Source organism: Triturus cristatus, chromosome 7 (assembly GCF_964204655.1).
Source record: "Triturus cristatus chromosome 7, aTriCri1.1, whole genome shotgun sequence".
Lineage (NCBI taxonomy): Eukaryota > Metazoa > Chordata > Amphibia > Caudata > Salamandridae > Triturus > Triturus cristatus.
In genome coordinates this window covers 1374897858-1374913849 of record NC_140590.1, presented here as the reverse complement: position 1 = coordinate 1374913849, position 15992 = coordinate 1374897858, and the positions used below count along the sequence as shown (strand labels likewise).

The window sequence follows — 15992 nt, the reverse complement described above, 5'->3', positions numbered from 1 at the left end:
CCTTCAAAGAAGAATGTCATGAAAAGGTGTCAGAGAACCAACTTTGCTGTGTAAGTGGTAAAGTTAAAGGGGATAAACAACAAAAAATTGCAAAGTCGAGACCTTTGTCAAAGGGCCAGTAATTTTGTTGCATCTGTAAGAAATCCTTTGCGAGTACATATCTTTACTTTGTGAACAAAAAACACTTAACTCCAACAGGCTATCATGGCAGCAAAGAAGAGCGAATTAACATGTGAGGTAGACTATGATTAGCCATAGAGTGTTGTAAAAACAAACGGTAAGCACTTCTTAAACAAAAAAAGATCAATTCAAAGGTCATCGTGTAAATAAATGATAAGAACACAGCACTGACTTTGAATTGCAAGCTACACATTATATTGCTTCCACAATCTAGCAAACTATCTACTAGAGCCGAAACCCAATGAGAACAGAAATGCAACAAAGCAACTTTCCATAAGGACTACCCATCCAAATAATGGCAAACCATGGAAGACCTATGAAAGTCAATGGCTGACAAGGGTTGTCCCAAAGCCAACTCTCTGTACTAATTCTTAGATGTACTTTCATAATGTATTGGTAGCATGCGGTGTCCCACAGATCAATAACTGGATCAAGACAGAGAAAAAAACTAGGGTAAAGGAATCACTGCGTTTAACAAAATTTTCATGTCCTCATTTATGCTTCACCAGTCTAGAGGGCCTCTCGATAATCCTGCCTATCTAAATCCACATTTAAGGGGAAGGATGTGAAGGAAATCTTAATGAGACATTTTCAATTAAGAACTATTAAACAACAAAAGTCTTTAAATGAGGTAAATGAGGTATTTAGTGGAACTTGATTTCTGTCTTCCATAGAGGGTAAATACTTCGGATATCTTCGGCTACCATCATTGCAAAGATTTTACCTTCAATTGTCATCATTTTGAATGGGAGAACAGAAGTCTACCATCCTTCATTCCATACTGCATAAAGCTGATAAATCCAGCCTTAACACTTATGTTAAAGAATTGTGTAAGAGACACTTTTAAAGCGTAACATCTAAAATGAGCAAAAAGAAATAGTTAAACGGATGGTCGGAGCAAAGGGATTTCCAACAATCTGATGCTAGTACTGCCAGATAAAATCATGATTAATAGCTATCACTTGTGCCTCGACTTTTCAGAAGCCACAACTGTATTTCAAACAAACAAAATATAGAGTAGCCTTTGAATTACCTGACACCAGAACTTGAAATACTGGACCTTTGCCTTGAAGTCTCTTACATAGGCTATTTGAGGTCCGTTGTCTCTGCAAATAGGAGAGAAAAAGAAGCTTAATTATTATGATCAAGATAACACAAGCTTTATGTGGTGATTAACGCAAACAACTAAATGAATTATGCTTGTTACATTGATGTATTAAAACGTGAGTCAATTAAGATTGCAGGTTTTCAGCCCATCCAGCAATCATGTTAGGTTCATCAAAACAATAGATCATGCAAAAAGTACTATCCTACAGTTTGTAACAGACAAAACAGTGCTGGGTGCACAAGAGCATTCCCTATCCAGAAATACAAAAGATCTCACTGAATACATTTAAAAAATGTGGGTTCTGAAGCTGCATGTTCTCTAAAATAAAGAAAATATAGAAACAAGCTTTCCATCCAATTCCATACGTGATCAAGATGCCAAACAACTGAACATTGTCTTGCACGATCATGCCACAAGCAAAAAGAGGAATACTAAGTGTACAGCAACCAGAAAGAGAAGAAAGACAAGCTATGGAATATCTACATCCATTATCAAACAAAACAGATTGAGTACAGCTGTATATAAAACTGCATACAAAAAAACAACCAATCAAAAAGGTAAGCTTCAAAATCTTGAAGTCAACATTAGATCCTCGTAAAAAAGGTAAGCAGTAGATAGCACTGCATGAGTTGTAAAGAACAGATTATAGATATGGACATCATTTAATACAATCCATTGCTCATTGATCTTACCTAGTGCCTAAGGGAGGTCGAAATAGCAGGAAACTGGTGTGTTGTATAGGGAAAATCAATTAAATATTTCCAACGAAGACTGGTGTTTGGACAGCTCTTCTAGATGGTGTTGTAGCCAGAGTCCTCTTTTAGCTCAACACGCCAGTGTCTTCTAATACAGTGGTGCAATTAATCAAATACCATTCTTCGACATTAAACCATAAAAAGCAAACATCCAACACTGTACCAGGTACCACACTATTTTCATGTATATGCAAGTAGATGAGCAAAACTCTACCTATATATCAAAATGATATCAAATAAAGATATGCAAGACATAACCAAAGAATATATGTATTAAAAGCAAAACTTACAAAGCAGATTTCCCAGTGCGAGGATCAATGTAGGTTGTAGTTTTTCTATTATGATCCACAAAATATGGAATTCCATCAACTGTAAATCTCATTTCCCACCCTTCTGGCAGTGGTTTTTCATTCAGATGTCTGGAATGAAGAACAAATAATTGAAAATGGCATAATATATATTGACCTTAAACAGCAAGGGCAGGCATTGAATCAATCACATTATCTCAGATACACATAAAAACAGTTATTATGGATGGCAGTATTTACTGAGTGCAAATAGAAACTTATGAACAATAACTTAGCCTATGTATTCTTAAAAATATGGCTGCACCAAATTACTGTACCGCCGTCACAACAAAAACAAAAAAAGAGTCATATTAACCATGAGAAGCAACGAGTTATCCAAACAAATGTTTAACCATTCCTTTTGATGTTTGTATGTAACACATCAATTCCATTGTCCAGGCTTCACATTGTTCCCTGATCACCTGTGCTCTATAGTGAAAAATCTCCCTAGCTCCTTGCAGTTTCAAATCGCTGACACCATTAGGCATTTGTGTAATTTCACAATCATTCAGGGGGGCTTTGGGCAAATGCTGCCCTTGCAGTTGAACTAGATGTCCAATTGTAACCGTTGCAAGATTGAGGAAACAATAAAGGATAAATGAAATCAGTTTTAAGAAAAAGCACAAAAACACCTGATGCAATCCCTTATTTAACAAAAAAGAGAAAGACTTACTGAGAGCAATAAATACTACGGTGGTGCTTTACACAACAATTAATTTTAACTTAAAAAAAGTAAAAAAAGAAAGCTAAATTTCCTTGTGCATTATACAGCAATTCCAAAGTGGCATCAAAAGTTATATTAAGAGGCTATAAAAGTAAGTTTCCTGCACTGAACCAGGTGGCACTGGAAGCCAGAGTATGAGAACAGGGGTGAAACCAGGGCATGAGAGTATGTCAATTGTGAACAATCACTACTGAACAAAGCAAGACCACCACCAATCTTGTGTACTTCACCTCAGAGACGACAGACAGACAGACACGCACACAAAATTAAGGTACCATATCCCCTATCCTTCACATCAAAGACTGCTTAAGGCTGCAAGTAATTTTTAACTTATAGAAACTGTGCCCATGCCTACACAACTCTTAAGATCTACATACCAGAAAACTAAGAATATCTTGACTCCTGACCTCTAAAAGGCAGCCACTTTCCTAATGCAATTAGGTATTTGCCTATTTCACAATGCAAATCAAAGCACAATTGCACAGCTACCCTAACTAAAAAAAGCTATATCATCCACTAAGCAGTCTAACAAGCCCCGAAAAGCACTTCGGGCCAGCCACTGGTGGGGAAATTCTGTCAAAAAAATAATTACATTCTGTACATACCTGTAGTGTGCAAATGCTTTGCAACATTTGCTGGAATCAGATCTTAAACTATCTCTCAGTTCCCATTTCGTATAATCAACCATACCAAACAAGTAAAATGAGGATTCAGCCTCTATGAAACCAATCATGTTATATACAGATATTAACTCAATGAACAAGGCCTGTTTATGAGCCTCTTCTACCAGTAGCAATCATCAGTGGCCATAAACCCAAAACATCCAATGTGGATGATGAACATATACCTCACACTGCAACAGGAATCAGTGGAACCTCAAGTAGCAAACACTAGAAGTATTATTAGTAGGCCTTTCACAAATGTGAAGGGATTTCTAGAGTGCAAACTGTTACTTCAAGGAGTGCTGGTGCTACTGCAGAGGAAGGGCTAGCAAAGAGGAAAACAGAAATGTAGTTAGCTTTTGGGGAAAAGCCAAGGTTTTAGCTTTTTCCGGAATAGTAGAGTAGGTTTAATGTGTATGAGTTCCAGGGCAAAATTATTCCATAGAGGGGGGCCGAGGAAGGAAAAGGCTCTGCCCCCGGTCCTTGACTTCTTGATTTGCGGAATTGTGGCAAGACAGAGGTTTGCTGAGCTCAATTCTTGCTTGTAGGTAACCAGGGCCTGTCCAGTGTAAGGCTTTATGGATGAGGAGTAGGATCTTAAAGCTGATCCTCTTTCTGATCGGAAGCCACTGGGGATCACTGAGAAGTCGAGATACGGGAGAATAACAAGGCAAACCAAATATTGTTTGCGCTGCTGCGCTCTGGACCATCTGCAGCCCATCAATCAGGTAGTCATGTAGGTCCATATATAATGCATTCCCATTTGTCCAGTCGTGCTGTTATCAAGGCCTAGACCACCTGCTATCTTGCTGACCGAGACAAAAGATTCAGATGGCCAAACAGGTTACCACTACTGCATTAACCTGTGAGTGAAACAAGTGTTGTCCCTCAAACTTAAACCCACGTTTTTGACCGAAGGGGTATGGGTAAGAGGTGGGGGGGGGGGGGACATCTGCTGGCCAGAAGGGCTGCCATGTATCCTCAGTTCCATGTCAAAAGAAGAGGAGCTCGGTCTTCCCCGCATTAAATTTCTGTTGATTCGATGAGAGCCACTGAAAAAATCTGGTGAGGGAGTTTCTAATTTTCTCACCCGGCAATGCATTGTTATTCTTCCAGGGAAAGAGTAGGTGGGTGTCATCAGTGTATGAAACAACCTTGGCCCCAGTGATTCTGCCAGGGGAGTAAGATACACATTGAACAAAGAAGGGCTCAATGCAGAGTGCTATGGCACTCCCACCTTCAACTTACGGGGATTGGCTGAGAAAAGAGGGCAACATACCTCTTGTTGTCTTTCATCAAAGAAAGGATGCTAGCCAATTCCAGGCCTGTCCTCTAATTCTAACAAACTTGAGACTTGCCAGTATGGTGTAATGAGGGATTGTATTGAATGAAGCCAATAAATTCAGCATGACCAGCAGCGCCCTGCCTCCTGTATCAATGCTTAGTCTGATGAAATCGACCACCTCTAGCTGCGCTGTCTCAGTGCTGCAATTGGGACGGAACCCAGATTGACTAGTGTGTAACAGGTTGTTGGCTTCAAAATATGAGAAGAGCTGCTTGTTTATGTGTTTTTCAAAGACGTTAGAAAGAGTCGAAAGTAAAGAGATGGCTCTATAATTGGCTGGATCTGTGGGGTCAGTCTTTTTTTTTATTTTTTTAGAAGCGGCACTATTTTAGCCTGCTTCCATGTTTTGGGCACAGTTTCTGATGAGAGGGAGGTATTGAAAAGCTGGTTCACGAGCGGGTAGATGGCCTCTGCTTCCCGGGATAGGAGGTTGGCAAGGCATGGGTCAGAGGGTGAACCGGATTCAAGAGTCTATCGCTAATAGGTAATCTACCATAGAAACTTGAGAAAAGGTCCCTAAAGAGGTCTTAATGTCATAGGTATGGGAGACTTGCTGACTGGTTCCGGGATTGTTCTCCCCAATGTTATCGTCGGGAATTGTCACTACCCTACTACAGCCCAAGACTCCGCCCTCCTCCCTGGGCGGGGGAGACTTGCTTGAACTGTTGCAATTTTCTCATGAAAGAAAAGAACCTTTTGTTCACGCCATTCTATGGTTGGTAGCTTTTTGGCCTGTCTGGGGTGGTGAATGATTTGACAATTTTAAAAATCTCCTTAGATTGATTTCTAGCATTTAAGATTTTGGTATCAAAATAAAGTTTTTTTGCTAGCTTAATTTCTTTATGATATTTTCTTAATGCTGTATTATACTCAGTTTTAGCGATAGGGCAGTATGCCACCCTCCATTGTCTCTCCCTGTGCTTGCACTCTAGTTTGCTAATTTCAAGGGATTGTGTATACCATGGAGTGGGTGGCTTACTTCGACAATGTTGTTGTCGCCTTTCTGGTGCTAAGGCGGTTGAATTAATTCAACTGTCAATAAGACTAGAATCCTGGTTTATCTCACCGGTGAGCGAAGGCTTTACCTCTTGTAACCTCTTACAGAAGGCTGTAGATTGGACTTTGTTAAAGGCTCTTACCGTTCTGGATAAATAGCCTTTACTGATAGATAAACTCTGTATCTTCGCCCATCTGAACCTAACCATGTAGTGGTCTGACTGGACTAAGGGGTTAGGGGTATCTATTTCGAGAGGTAGGGAAGGGAAGATCTGATCTAATGTATGTCAAGCTAGGTGTGTGGGAGCAAATACTGCCACCAGCCTGCCACTATGAGACATGTTTTTGGACAACTGGGGTGGAAGCCTTCGCTCCCTGAGCCCAGAAACAAAGCATTTCCTGGGTGGAGGTGGGCACACCTCCCCCCAGGCCAGGAAGAGCCATCTGTGGCAGGCAAGCTTCAAAGGCTTTGCTGCCTTTGTAACACGACCCCCAGCCTCTCCTGCTATCAGGAGCAGGCCCACTTTCCGTCTCCCCTCCTTTTCGGCGAGAAGACAGGCAGAAAAAATGTGCACAGCCCAGAAGGTGTGCCCACCTCTACCAACCCCAGCCCTCAGATGGGGGAGGTGAGGTGAAGCACACTCTTCAATGCCTGCCATCTTGCAGATGGCAGGCAATCTCCAATCAGGATTAGGGATTGTGCCTACTCCCCCACGTGGGGTGAGCACACCAAGGGTATAGTCACACCGTAAGGTCAGTAGCCCATTGCCTACTGACCTCGGGACCCCTAAAACGCCCCCTAAATACAGTATTTAGGGGGAAGCACTGAACCAAAAAGATATTCCCGCAACCTAAAAAGAAGGACGAAAGAAGATGCCTAGCACAGGAGACTGCAGAGAAGAACTGACTTGGCCCCAGCTCCACCGGCCGGTCTGCAGTTTCCAGAGATCCTGCGCCAAAAGTCGCCTTGTCCTGCAGCCAGCGACCTCCAGAACCCTGGGAGGACCGACTGTCTTCAACAAAGACCGGATCTCCTGTGAACAGCAGCTCTGTTCAAAAGAAACTCCAAAGACAGACTCTGAGCCTGCTGAGGACAAAGAAAACAGATGCCTGGAACCTCCCGGAAGTCTTCCAGGACCGAGCCTGCAGCCAAAATCCCACACCGGCAACTCCCATTGAAAACGAAAGAGCAACCGATGCCTAAACAGCACCCTACACTCGACCGCCCCTGTGCCGCTGAGGGTGTTTTGAGAGTGCATCCTCGACCCTGGGGGAACCCTGGTTCTAACCCCAGAATACCAAGTTCCAAAAATAAGTACTTACCAGCAAACCATTAACCTCATTTCCTTCATTAGGATTGCATTGACTGCTTTTCTTTGAAAATTCTACTAAGTGTGGAGTTGCTTTGTATGAAACTCTGAAAAACTGCAAATGGACTAAAAGCGAATTACTTACCTTTTGTCTAAGAAATGTCTCAGTGTATATATAGGAATATCACACTGATTAGCAAAAGTAACTTAAAAAGTAACATGCACAGTAATCTGTTAACTGAAAAGTAATTTCAAACTATTGATTTACCTGTAATTTAACCAACTGCATTTGAAACTGCATTCAACTGTTAACCCTCATAAGATTTTGCAAAGTATTATTTTACTTAGCTGCACCAGGTTTGGCGTGGTTCTAGAAATTAAATAACTAAAGAATATTATTTGATACAAACCAATTGGTCTGAGTTCAGTCTTTGAGTGAGTGACATCATTTCTTGCCTGATGGTGTACAAGAAATGCTTAAAACTACCCTCTGATAAAGCCTTACTGCTAGCCCACACTACCACAAATAGAGAGTACGGTGCTATCTACTTTTACCTCTGCCTATCTTTGGGGTTCCACTGGACTCTCTGCACACTATACCTCATTTTGGTATAGTTATACAGACCTTGAAAACAAGGAGAGGGGACTCACAGAGCCAAAAGGCTGGAGCACCCAGGAATACAAGTATAAGAATATGTGTACCTCTTGGCTATTGATCAAATATTGCTATCCTTTCACACATCAAACAAGCTCATATTTCCACTTCATTTTCCCCTCAATACTGAATCTGTAAGCACTTGTCATAAAACAAAAATGGTAAAATATATCTGTATTTTAATAATCAATGTAAATTCATCCAAAAAATCTTGTTAACACAATGAATCATCCACAAAAAATCATACACAATTTAAAATGATAAAATCGCAAAACGTTTTTTTTCAGGTTTTTTTACATGCCATAGGAAGGAGAACAGTAATAGACAAACAATGTGTCATGCATATGTCAATTTGGTTTTACCAAAGGCAGTGTCAGACAGGAGTCACTGATCCCTGTCTTTCCCTAACTGCACCAAATTTAACACATTAAAAGAACAGGCGTCAACGCGTTTCGGTGGTGAAATCTCCACATAGGACCACCTTCCTCAGGACCCAAAATGTTTTCTCCTTGTGTATATATGTGTTCAACTACGATGTCGAATTCACCGGACAACCGTACTTCAGCAAGAATGTCTCCCACATAGGAGTACTTCTAGAGTCCTTGGCGGATGGCTGAGAACTTGCAAAGATTACTTGATACTTGTCATAGGACGCATGGAAAAAGTAGACTTAAGTCCGAGTTCATATTAGTGAAAGTAGACTTCAGTCCGAGCTCCTATCTTTGCAAGTTCTCAGCCATCCGCCAAGGACTCTAGAAGTACTCCTATGTAGGAGACATTCTTGCCGAAGTACGGTTGTACCGGTGAATTCGACATCGTAGTTGAACACATATATACACAAGGAGAAAACATTTTGGGTCCTGAGGAATGTGTCCTATGTGGAGTTTTCACCACCGAAACGCGTCGACACCTGTTCTTTTAATGTGTTAAATTTGGTGCAGTTAGGGAAAGACAGGGATCAGTGACTCATGTCTGACACTGCCTTTGGTAAAACCAAATTGACATATGTATGACACATTGTTTGTCTATTACTGTTCTCCTTCTTATGGCATGTAAAAAAAACCTGCAAAAAAACGTTTTGCGATTTTATCATTTTAAATTGTGTATGATTTTTTGTGGATGATTCATTGTGTTAACAAGATTTTTTGGATGAATTTACATTGATTATTAAAATACAGATATATTTTACCATTTTTGTTTTATGACAAGTGCTTCTTACAGATTCAGTATTGAGGGGAAAATGAAGTGGAAATATGAGCTTGTTTGATGTGTGAAAGGATAGCAATCTTTGATCAATAGCCAAGAGGTACACATATTCTTATACATATAGTTATACAGAGCCAGCTTCTTACACATTTGTATTTTATCCTGGAGAGGACTAAAGCCTGCACTGCCATTTTAAGGTCTGATGTATCTAGGAATGATTTAAGTTTTCTGAGGTAGCTCAGGTGAAACCTGGCGTTTTTGCAGAATGGTAGTACGAAAAAGTGTCCTGAATGACAAGCAGGAAAACAAGGTCTGCTAAGTTCATCATGGAGAGAAGGACTGCTAAACCGCTCTGTTTCTTAAGTTCTGCAAATGTCTCAGTTTAAGTGCAAACATGGTTTAAATCAGACAGCTGTTTTCACTTCATGGAAAGAGCGTTTCCTTTTCAGGTATGAGGCAAAAGCTTCTTAAAAAGCATGATGTTTCAGATGAATTTGCTAGCTAATCATAACGGTTTGAATTTGAAGTAATAATAGATGCATACTAATCCATTTACAAAAGCAAAAAAGGCTCTTAAAGCATGTGTTAGATTGAAAAGCTCCTTATTTCGCCCTTCTTTCTCATCTTCTTCTTGAATTTCAGAGTAAGATCACACGGCCCCCACAGTTAGTGTTACAGTCACTGATTCACCCTGTGCAGTCGTAACATTGCTCCTTGAAAATCATAAAACCAATCTAAAGGACTTCAGCCAAGTCCTTTCATGCTCTCTTTCTCTAAAGAGCATCACCAGTGCTAGGTCCATAAATGTTTTGGCATACCTATGAATCTCAATATGCTGCTTCCCTCAACATTATAATTTCTGATTTTACCTCAAATTTTAGTTTTTTTCACTACATCGTGTGTACCCAGCTGGTACGATGGTGGTGGAGAAATGTTTCTAAGATTTTTTTGTGACACAAATAGGACTAGTCTTTCAGAGGTCAAGGGTGCTGTATCCCTTTCTGACAAGTCTCAAAACATCATGTATTTAGGATTTGTTTTTTGGGGTGGGAGGAGGGGGTTAGTGAGGGGGGCATGTTGGCTTGTTGAACACACAAAAAACAAACGGCATAATAAGTATAAGAGCGAAATGTCTGAATTAATGACGTTGGGTTTCTGCATGTCCACTGATATGAATTATATTGTTCAGGTCATTCAATAAAATCTTAACTTTGCATAATCAAGGTGATCTCAAGACACCACAAGCCTTTGTCTTTTTATCTTTGGCTAAAACATGCCCTACTAAGCCAATTCACTCCACTGCTCCAGGACACAGTGTGCAAACAGGGAATTAATAGAAAGGCAGGACAGTGAAGATTAGGATGCTATTTTCCTTCTCATTTAATCTCTTTGGCTATTGTCCTTGTTAGGAATCTCCACAACAGGAAAGACTGCTCACTTTGCCACTGGATTCAAGCTAGCTTGGCTGATGAAGGGTGTTACCCAGAAACCGGTACCAGGATGCTTGTTTCCGGTTCAGGAAAGACCTGGCTTGGCAATTCGGGCTGGACTGTTCCCATGAGGCACAGGGTCAATACTGATTTGCATATAGCTGGGTCTGAACTGAGTTGGCGAAGTGAGCTAAAGAATGATGATGGATTCAACACAGATCTGTGACTGGGGGTGAGTGTCTGAAAAGTTTCAGCACTCTGCCTATCATCTCTTGTGCTTGCTCAATTACTTCTGTCCATACCATCAAAAGGAAAGAAGCACAGCAGTGGAGCGACAAACATCCTGCAGCAAAGCACATTTTATTGTTCTTGTTGATGATGGCACACAACAGTATTATATTTGCATAACAAATGCAACTTATCTCCTGTATAACCTCTCATTCTCATAGAGCTAAAAAAAATAGGCTAATGTCTGCAAACCTAGAAGGGGAAATAAGGTGTTTGGTTAGAAGGAAAAAATAAACGCCTTCAATACGGTTCTAGACACCATGGTGGCCTCATACACAGGAAAGTTAAGCTCAGGTTTGTAGCCTTTCAGACAGAACCTCAACATACACATTAATGTTAGTTAGATCCCAGCAACAGTTATATGAACAGTGTTACGTTTATCCTAATGCCAAGTTGCCAGCCATGACTTCTCTCAACACATGGTGTACAAAGGTCCAGCTTGTGATTTTTTTTATTATCTTTCTGTGGAAGACACAAAGAGAACAGAGTTTCCTCGTTCTGCAAGCCACTTTACTGTACTGAAGAAACAAATCTAGAAGGAGGACAATCACGTATTTTGAAACTGCATGTTTTCTGTTTTCCTTTCCCGGGAATTGGCAATGAGGTCAATCCCAAAACTAATTCTCAAATAATGTAACCTCCCTTCCAAGACTTTTGTTTTCAGAGAGATAAAGCAGCTCTTTCTTGCCACTTCTCTTGAAAGAGTTTTGTTTTCCAAATGCTTCATAAGTTATATCAACTAAAACTTAAAGAGTACACACAAATTCTCATGTTGGTTTGCAATGGCTATTTTCTGTAATTTGTACATGTAATAAAATGCAGTTTTCTTCTCACATTCTTTCTCTAGCAAATGTCATTTAATGGAACAATGAGTAAATGGCAACCACAAATGTCAATTACTGTAAAAAATGTTAATCTCTCCTGATCACAAAATCAAGACCTTCTCTATCGCCAAATCTACCAAGTAACCACGCCTTTCATATTAACAAAGCATCATCACAAGAAGAGCAAAATGAAATCTGAGATAGCTTCCATTGTCTGCCCCATATAAAACTCAAATGACAACACAACCTTTCAATGGTAATGTGGGATCATTAGCAACAAACAGCAGTAACTCTTCAGTCAATAATACGTAATACTCTTCTCTCCATAGTTTGTAGAGCACAATGGAAGTCAGGAGCATGTGCACCATAGCCCTGGCTGGTGCCTGCTTCTCCATCTTAGTCTACTTCTCTTTGTCTGTACGCCAGGGCGGACACATCCACGAAGAGGGAGGGTGAATTCATGACTACACATGTTACTGAAGTATATAAATGGAGATTACTGGGTTGTCCAGTCACTAGTCTTCCTCTATACTCACGGCAAGACTTAAAAGTAGAACCTTTGGGATGGAAGTGAGTGTAGCGCTTACAGAATTTCCCATATTTGCTTTATTATGCAGCCTGGCCAAAATGAGTATACACACTTGTGGGGCCCGATATAAAGCACAATGTTTGCAGAGTGCATGTGAGGTGGCCTAATTGGAAGGCTTGCTTATTGAAATAAAAAACAGACAGACACTACCTTGGTCTTTAAAGTGTGCTTGTAGCCGCCATCTTCAGAAAGAAGGATAGAAACTCACAGCATTCTAAAATGCAGAAAACCATTAAAATGGGGTAATAGGCATGGTCACCCATTTCCCAAGAGGGGGTTTACCATAAGTGCTGAACAGTAAGTCAGAGGAAGTAATTATTTTATTCCTTTCACTAAAGATGAAGTCAATTCCTAATATACAGGGTGTGAAGAGTCATTTTTGGTGTCGCAGGACGAACTGGTGACAACGGAAGTAATTAAAATCCCCAGCTCTGCGTCACAATCTGCCCTAGGAAAGACGTAGGATAGAATCGGTGGCACTGAAGTCATGGATAACCATGCCCAAAGGCATAACTTTATATTTTACCTTCACACCAACAGGGGGTCAATAGGTCCAAAAACTTAAGAAAGATAATGGAAAGAAATAATTTGCGGTCCCATTAGGACCGTACAGTCCAAACAGGAAAAATCCAATTTAACAGAAATTGAAGAAAAATACTGTGACTCAGAGTTCTTTTAGGTTCCCACGCCTGGTAGATGGAGCTTGTGCAACTACTCTGCAGACAGGACAGACAGGGGGCAAAAGAAAAGAGGTCTGCCACTTCGCATAGTAGAGTAGTCTGGTTGGCTTTGTTCACACCATGGACAAAATATTAGCAATCTGATTTTCCATGGGGCATTATTACATTTTCCTCAGGGAGGCTAAAGGAAGTTGATATAACAGATTCTAAAGTGCCAAACTACTAAGTAGAACAATTAAGACCAGAGGGGACGCACTCGGCAAGCACTCACTCTTTGAAAAGGGGCGCACTCAGTCTTAAAGATCAGATCAATTTAGCTCTAGACATGTGCTTGCTATGGCAGTACTATGAAGTGGATCATATGCATATTGCCACTACAATGTGCTCCAACAGCCTTAAGATACTAGCATTGCATTAAGAAGTCCTTACAGCTAAAGTTAACCCATGCGGCAAGAAAATATCTTCCCAACCTAATTTTACTGTAATGCCCCATTTTAAGATTTCTTCGCCAATTATTTTTACCATGGTATCAGAGAGGTATTTGGAAGTGCCACAAAGGACAAATCACATCTGTGTGCAGGCCAAGCCAATCCCAGTGGAACCTGTTAAAGGAGACATTCTGTCTATGACTACAAAAAATACGAAAAAGATTTCTACTGAGAGCTGTTGGGTCTTTTACAAATTGATCCGGGTTGTATTCAGCAGTACATCACTTCCACAGTGAGGAAGGTAAACACTGGCCTAGATTATTACTAGCTAAATGTACTGCTTGAGAGGCCAGGATGCACACAGATTACTGGCCCTGGAGTTTCTCAGCATCTGAATCTCGTATCCTTCTCTTGATCAGTGTTGTGCTGGGTTGACATAAAGCAGTCAAACTGGCCAAAAAAACGGAAAAGTTCCTCTGCAACGTTTGTTTTGTTTTTACTTTAGGAGCGCTTAATATCGAAACAGGAGATAACCAGAGGAGTAAGCAGTCTATGACTGCTTCCTCCTAGCACATGTACTATATAATCAAACAGGCAATCAGAGTGTAAGGGTTATTACTGATGGAAATGTCTACATTTGGGATAACTTAATGGCTCATATTTTGATCTTATGAACATTTCTTAAAAAATAGAAGGCAAACCCTCACCCACAAACCAAGGTGGCTTGCTTCATCATTTGGTTTGCTTTTTCCATCTGAAATTCATATGGGGAAAGATGGGCCCTGTATTTAGGGAGTGCTTTTTCTGGGCGGTGAAAGATACATATACAAAAGTGAAGCTGAAATGATATTCTTACCCTTGCGTCCTGGGGTCTTCCCACTGAGTAATTCGTGTCGTATGGTTGACATAATACACTCTGCCATTACTGTCTGTCCTTTTCTCTATAAACAATAAAAAAATAATTGTAACCATTTCCATTCAGATTTATTTTACAATCTAAAGCACATTCTTCAAGCAATTAAAAGCTTATAATGAAAACTAAGTCCAAGACATCCTCTATAGAAGTGATGCAACTCATTTGCCCCCCCGTGCAGACCTTAAGTGGGACACCCCAAACAACAGTATCAAAAGAACACCCCCTTCGTCACAGGCACCCACTCTCCAAAGAGCCAATCAACATGGCCTGCGAAGAGTAGCCGGGGCATGACAAGGACGAAAACTGCTGCTTCTGGTCTGTGTGCCCTTCAGAGGCTCCAAAATCCCACAGTCATGGGTAGGTGGCTACAGGTGGTGATCAGAGAAACAATGTAATGTTTGTAAGGCCACGGGCCCAAGCCTCACGTGCCACTTAAGAGACATGCTTGCAGCTAAAACCTTACCATAGCAAAGGAGGGTGCCTTGGGCTACTACCTCTGGCTGGAAATACAGGGGAGGGACAGATCACCCATGAGAACGTTCCTACAAAGGTCACTCACAACTCGAGTCCTTTCAACTGCTTGGGCCTAAACCTGAGCCACAGTGAGCTGGAAAGCATAATAAAATCAAATACAAAAACGCTGTCCCTACTGGGGAACGAGCAGTCGCTGGCCAGAAGGAACCATGGGTGGCTAACACTCTTCAATTACACAAACATATCCCCTCATGGTTACCTCCTTACAACTTACAGTAACCGCAGAAAGGAGCAGTTCTTAAAATACAGACTGGAGAGATTACCCACACTCAATCATTACCCACCTTAGAGAACGAAGGAGTGTGAGGAACTCTGCAGGCCCTGCAGAGAAGCACTAGAGGACATCATCCATTTGCTGTGCCTTTACAAAGCCACCCTGGACGATAGTCAGAATATACTGCGCAAAATGCTCAATGAGAGAAGAATAAGATCATGCAGAGAGGCTGCTGTGGTGTGCTTTATATCTGTGGACTTAAGACTGAACTGTGCGCTGGTAAATTTCCTCAGGATCGTGGAGAAGCGGTTAGTGGCCACAGAATGCAAATGAGGGGATGAGGACTAGCTATCAGGGCATGGAGCAGCTACAGAAGGCCTCATTTGTATTACCGCAGGTGCCTTTTACATGAATACTACATAGCTCTGGGCATTTGCACTTTACTCCAAGGTGGTTAAATGTGAGGAAGCAAGGGGGGGCCCCCTGCAAACTGACGTCAATGCACTTTAGATATAACCTCTCATATATAGCATGGCTCCTTCAAAAGGTAGAGTGCTAGAAATTTTCTCCAACATTAACATTTTGAAGATCTAGCCTATATAGCTTTAGTAGTAACTCTGCCCCATATGGCTCAGCAGTCAGACCGTGTTGATTAGCTAGAAATCTAATGAATTCAAATTTTACTTTGAATCCAGTTCTGTAGCCAAGCTAAATGTAATTGTAATATAATAATTGGATTTTTATTTGGAGACTTGCTATTTTAATGACTGTATAAAATTCAACAATAGGGAACTGGATGAT

At 40.9% G+C, this 15992-nt stretch overlaps 1 protein-coding gene across 1 annotated transcript in view; it reads right to left on the bottom strand.

The window, feature by feature from the left end:
* ITCH (itchy E3 ubiquitin protein ligase) overlaps nt 1-15992 on the bottom strand; it is an 811820-nt gene that overhangs the window by 283915 nt on the left and 511913 nt on the right. The window contains exons 12-14 of the mRNA XM_085619094.1: nt 14384-14468; nt 2334-2462; nt 1214-1286 (exon numbers count right to left, since the gene is read on the bottom strand). Of these exons, the coding sequence (XP_085475220.1) occupies nt 1214-1286; nt 2334-2462; nt 14384-14468 (287 nt within the window). The remainder of the gene's footprint in view (nt 1-1213; nt 1287-2333; nt 2463-14383; nt 14469-15992) is intronic.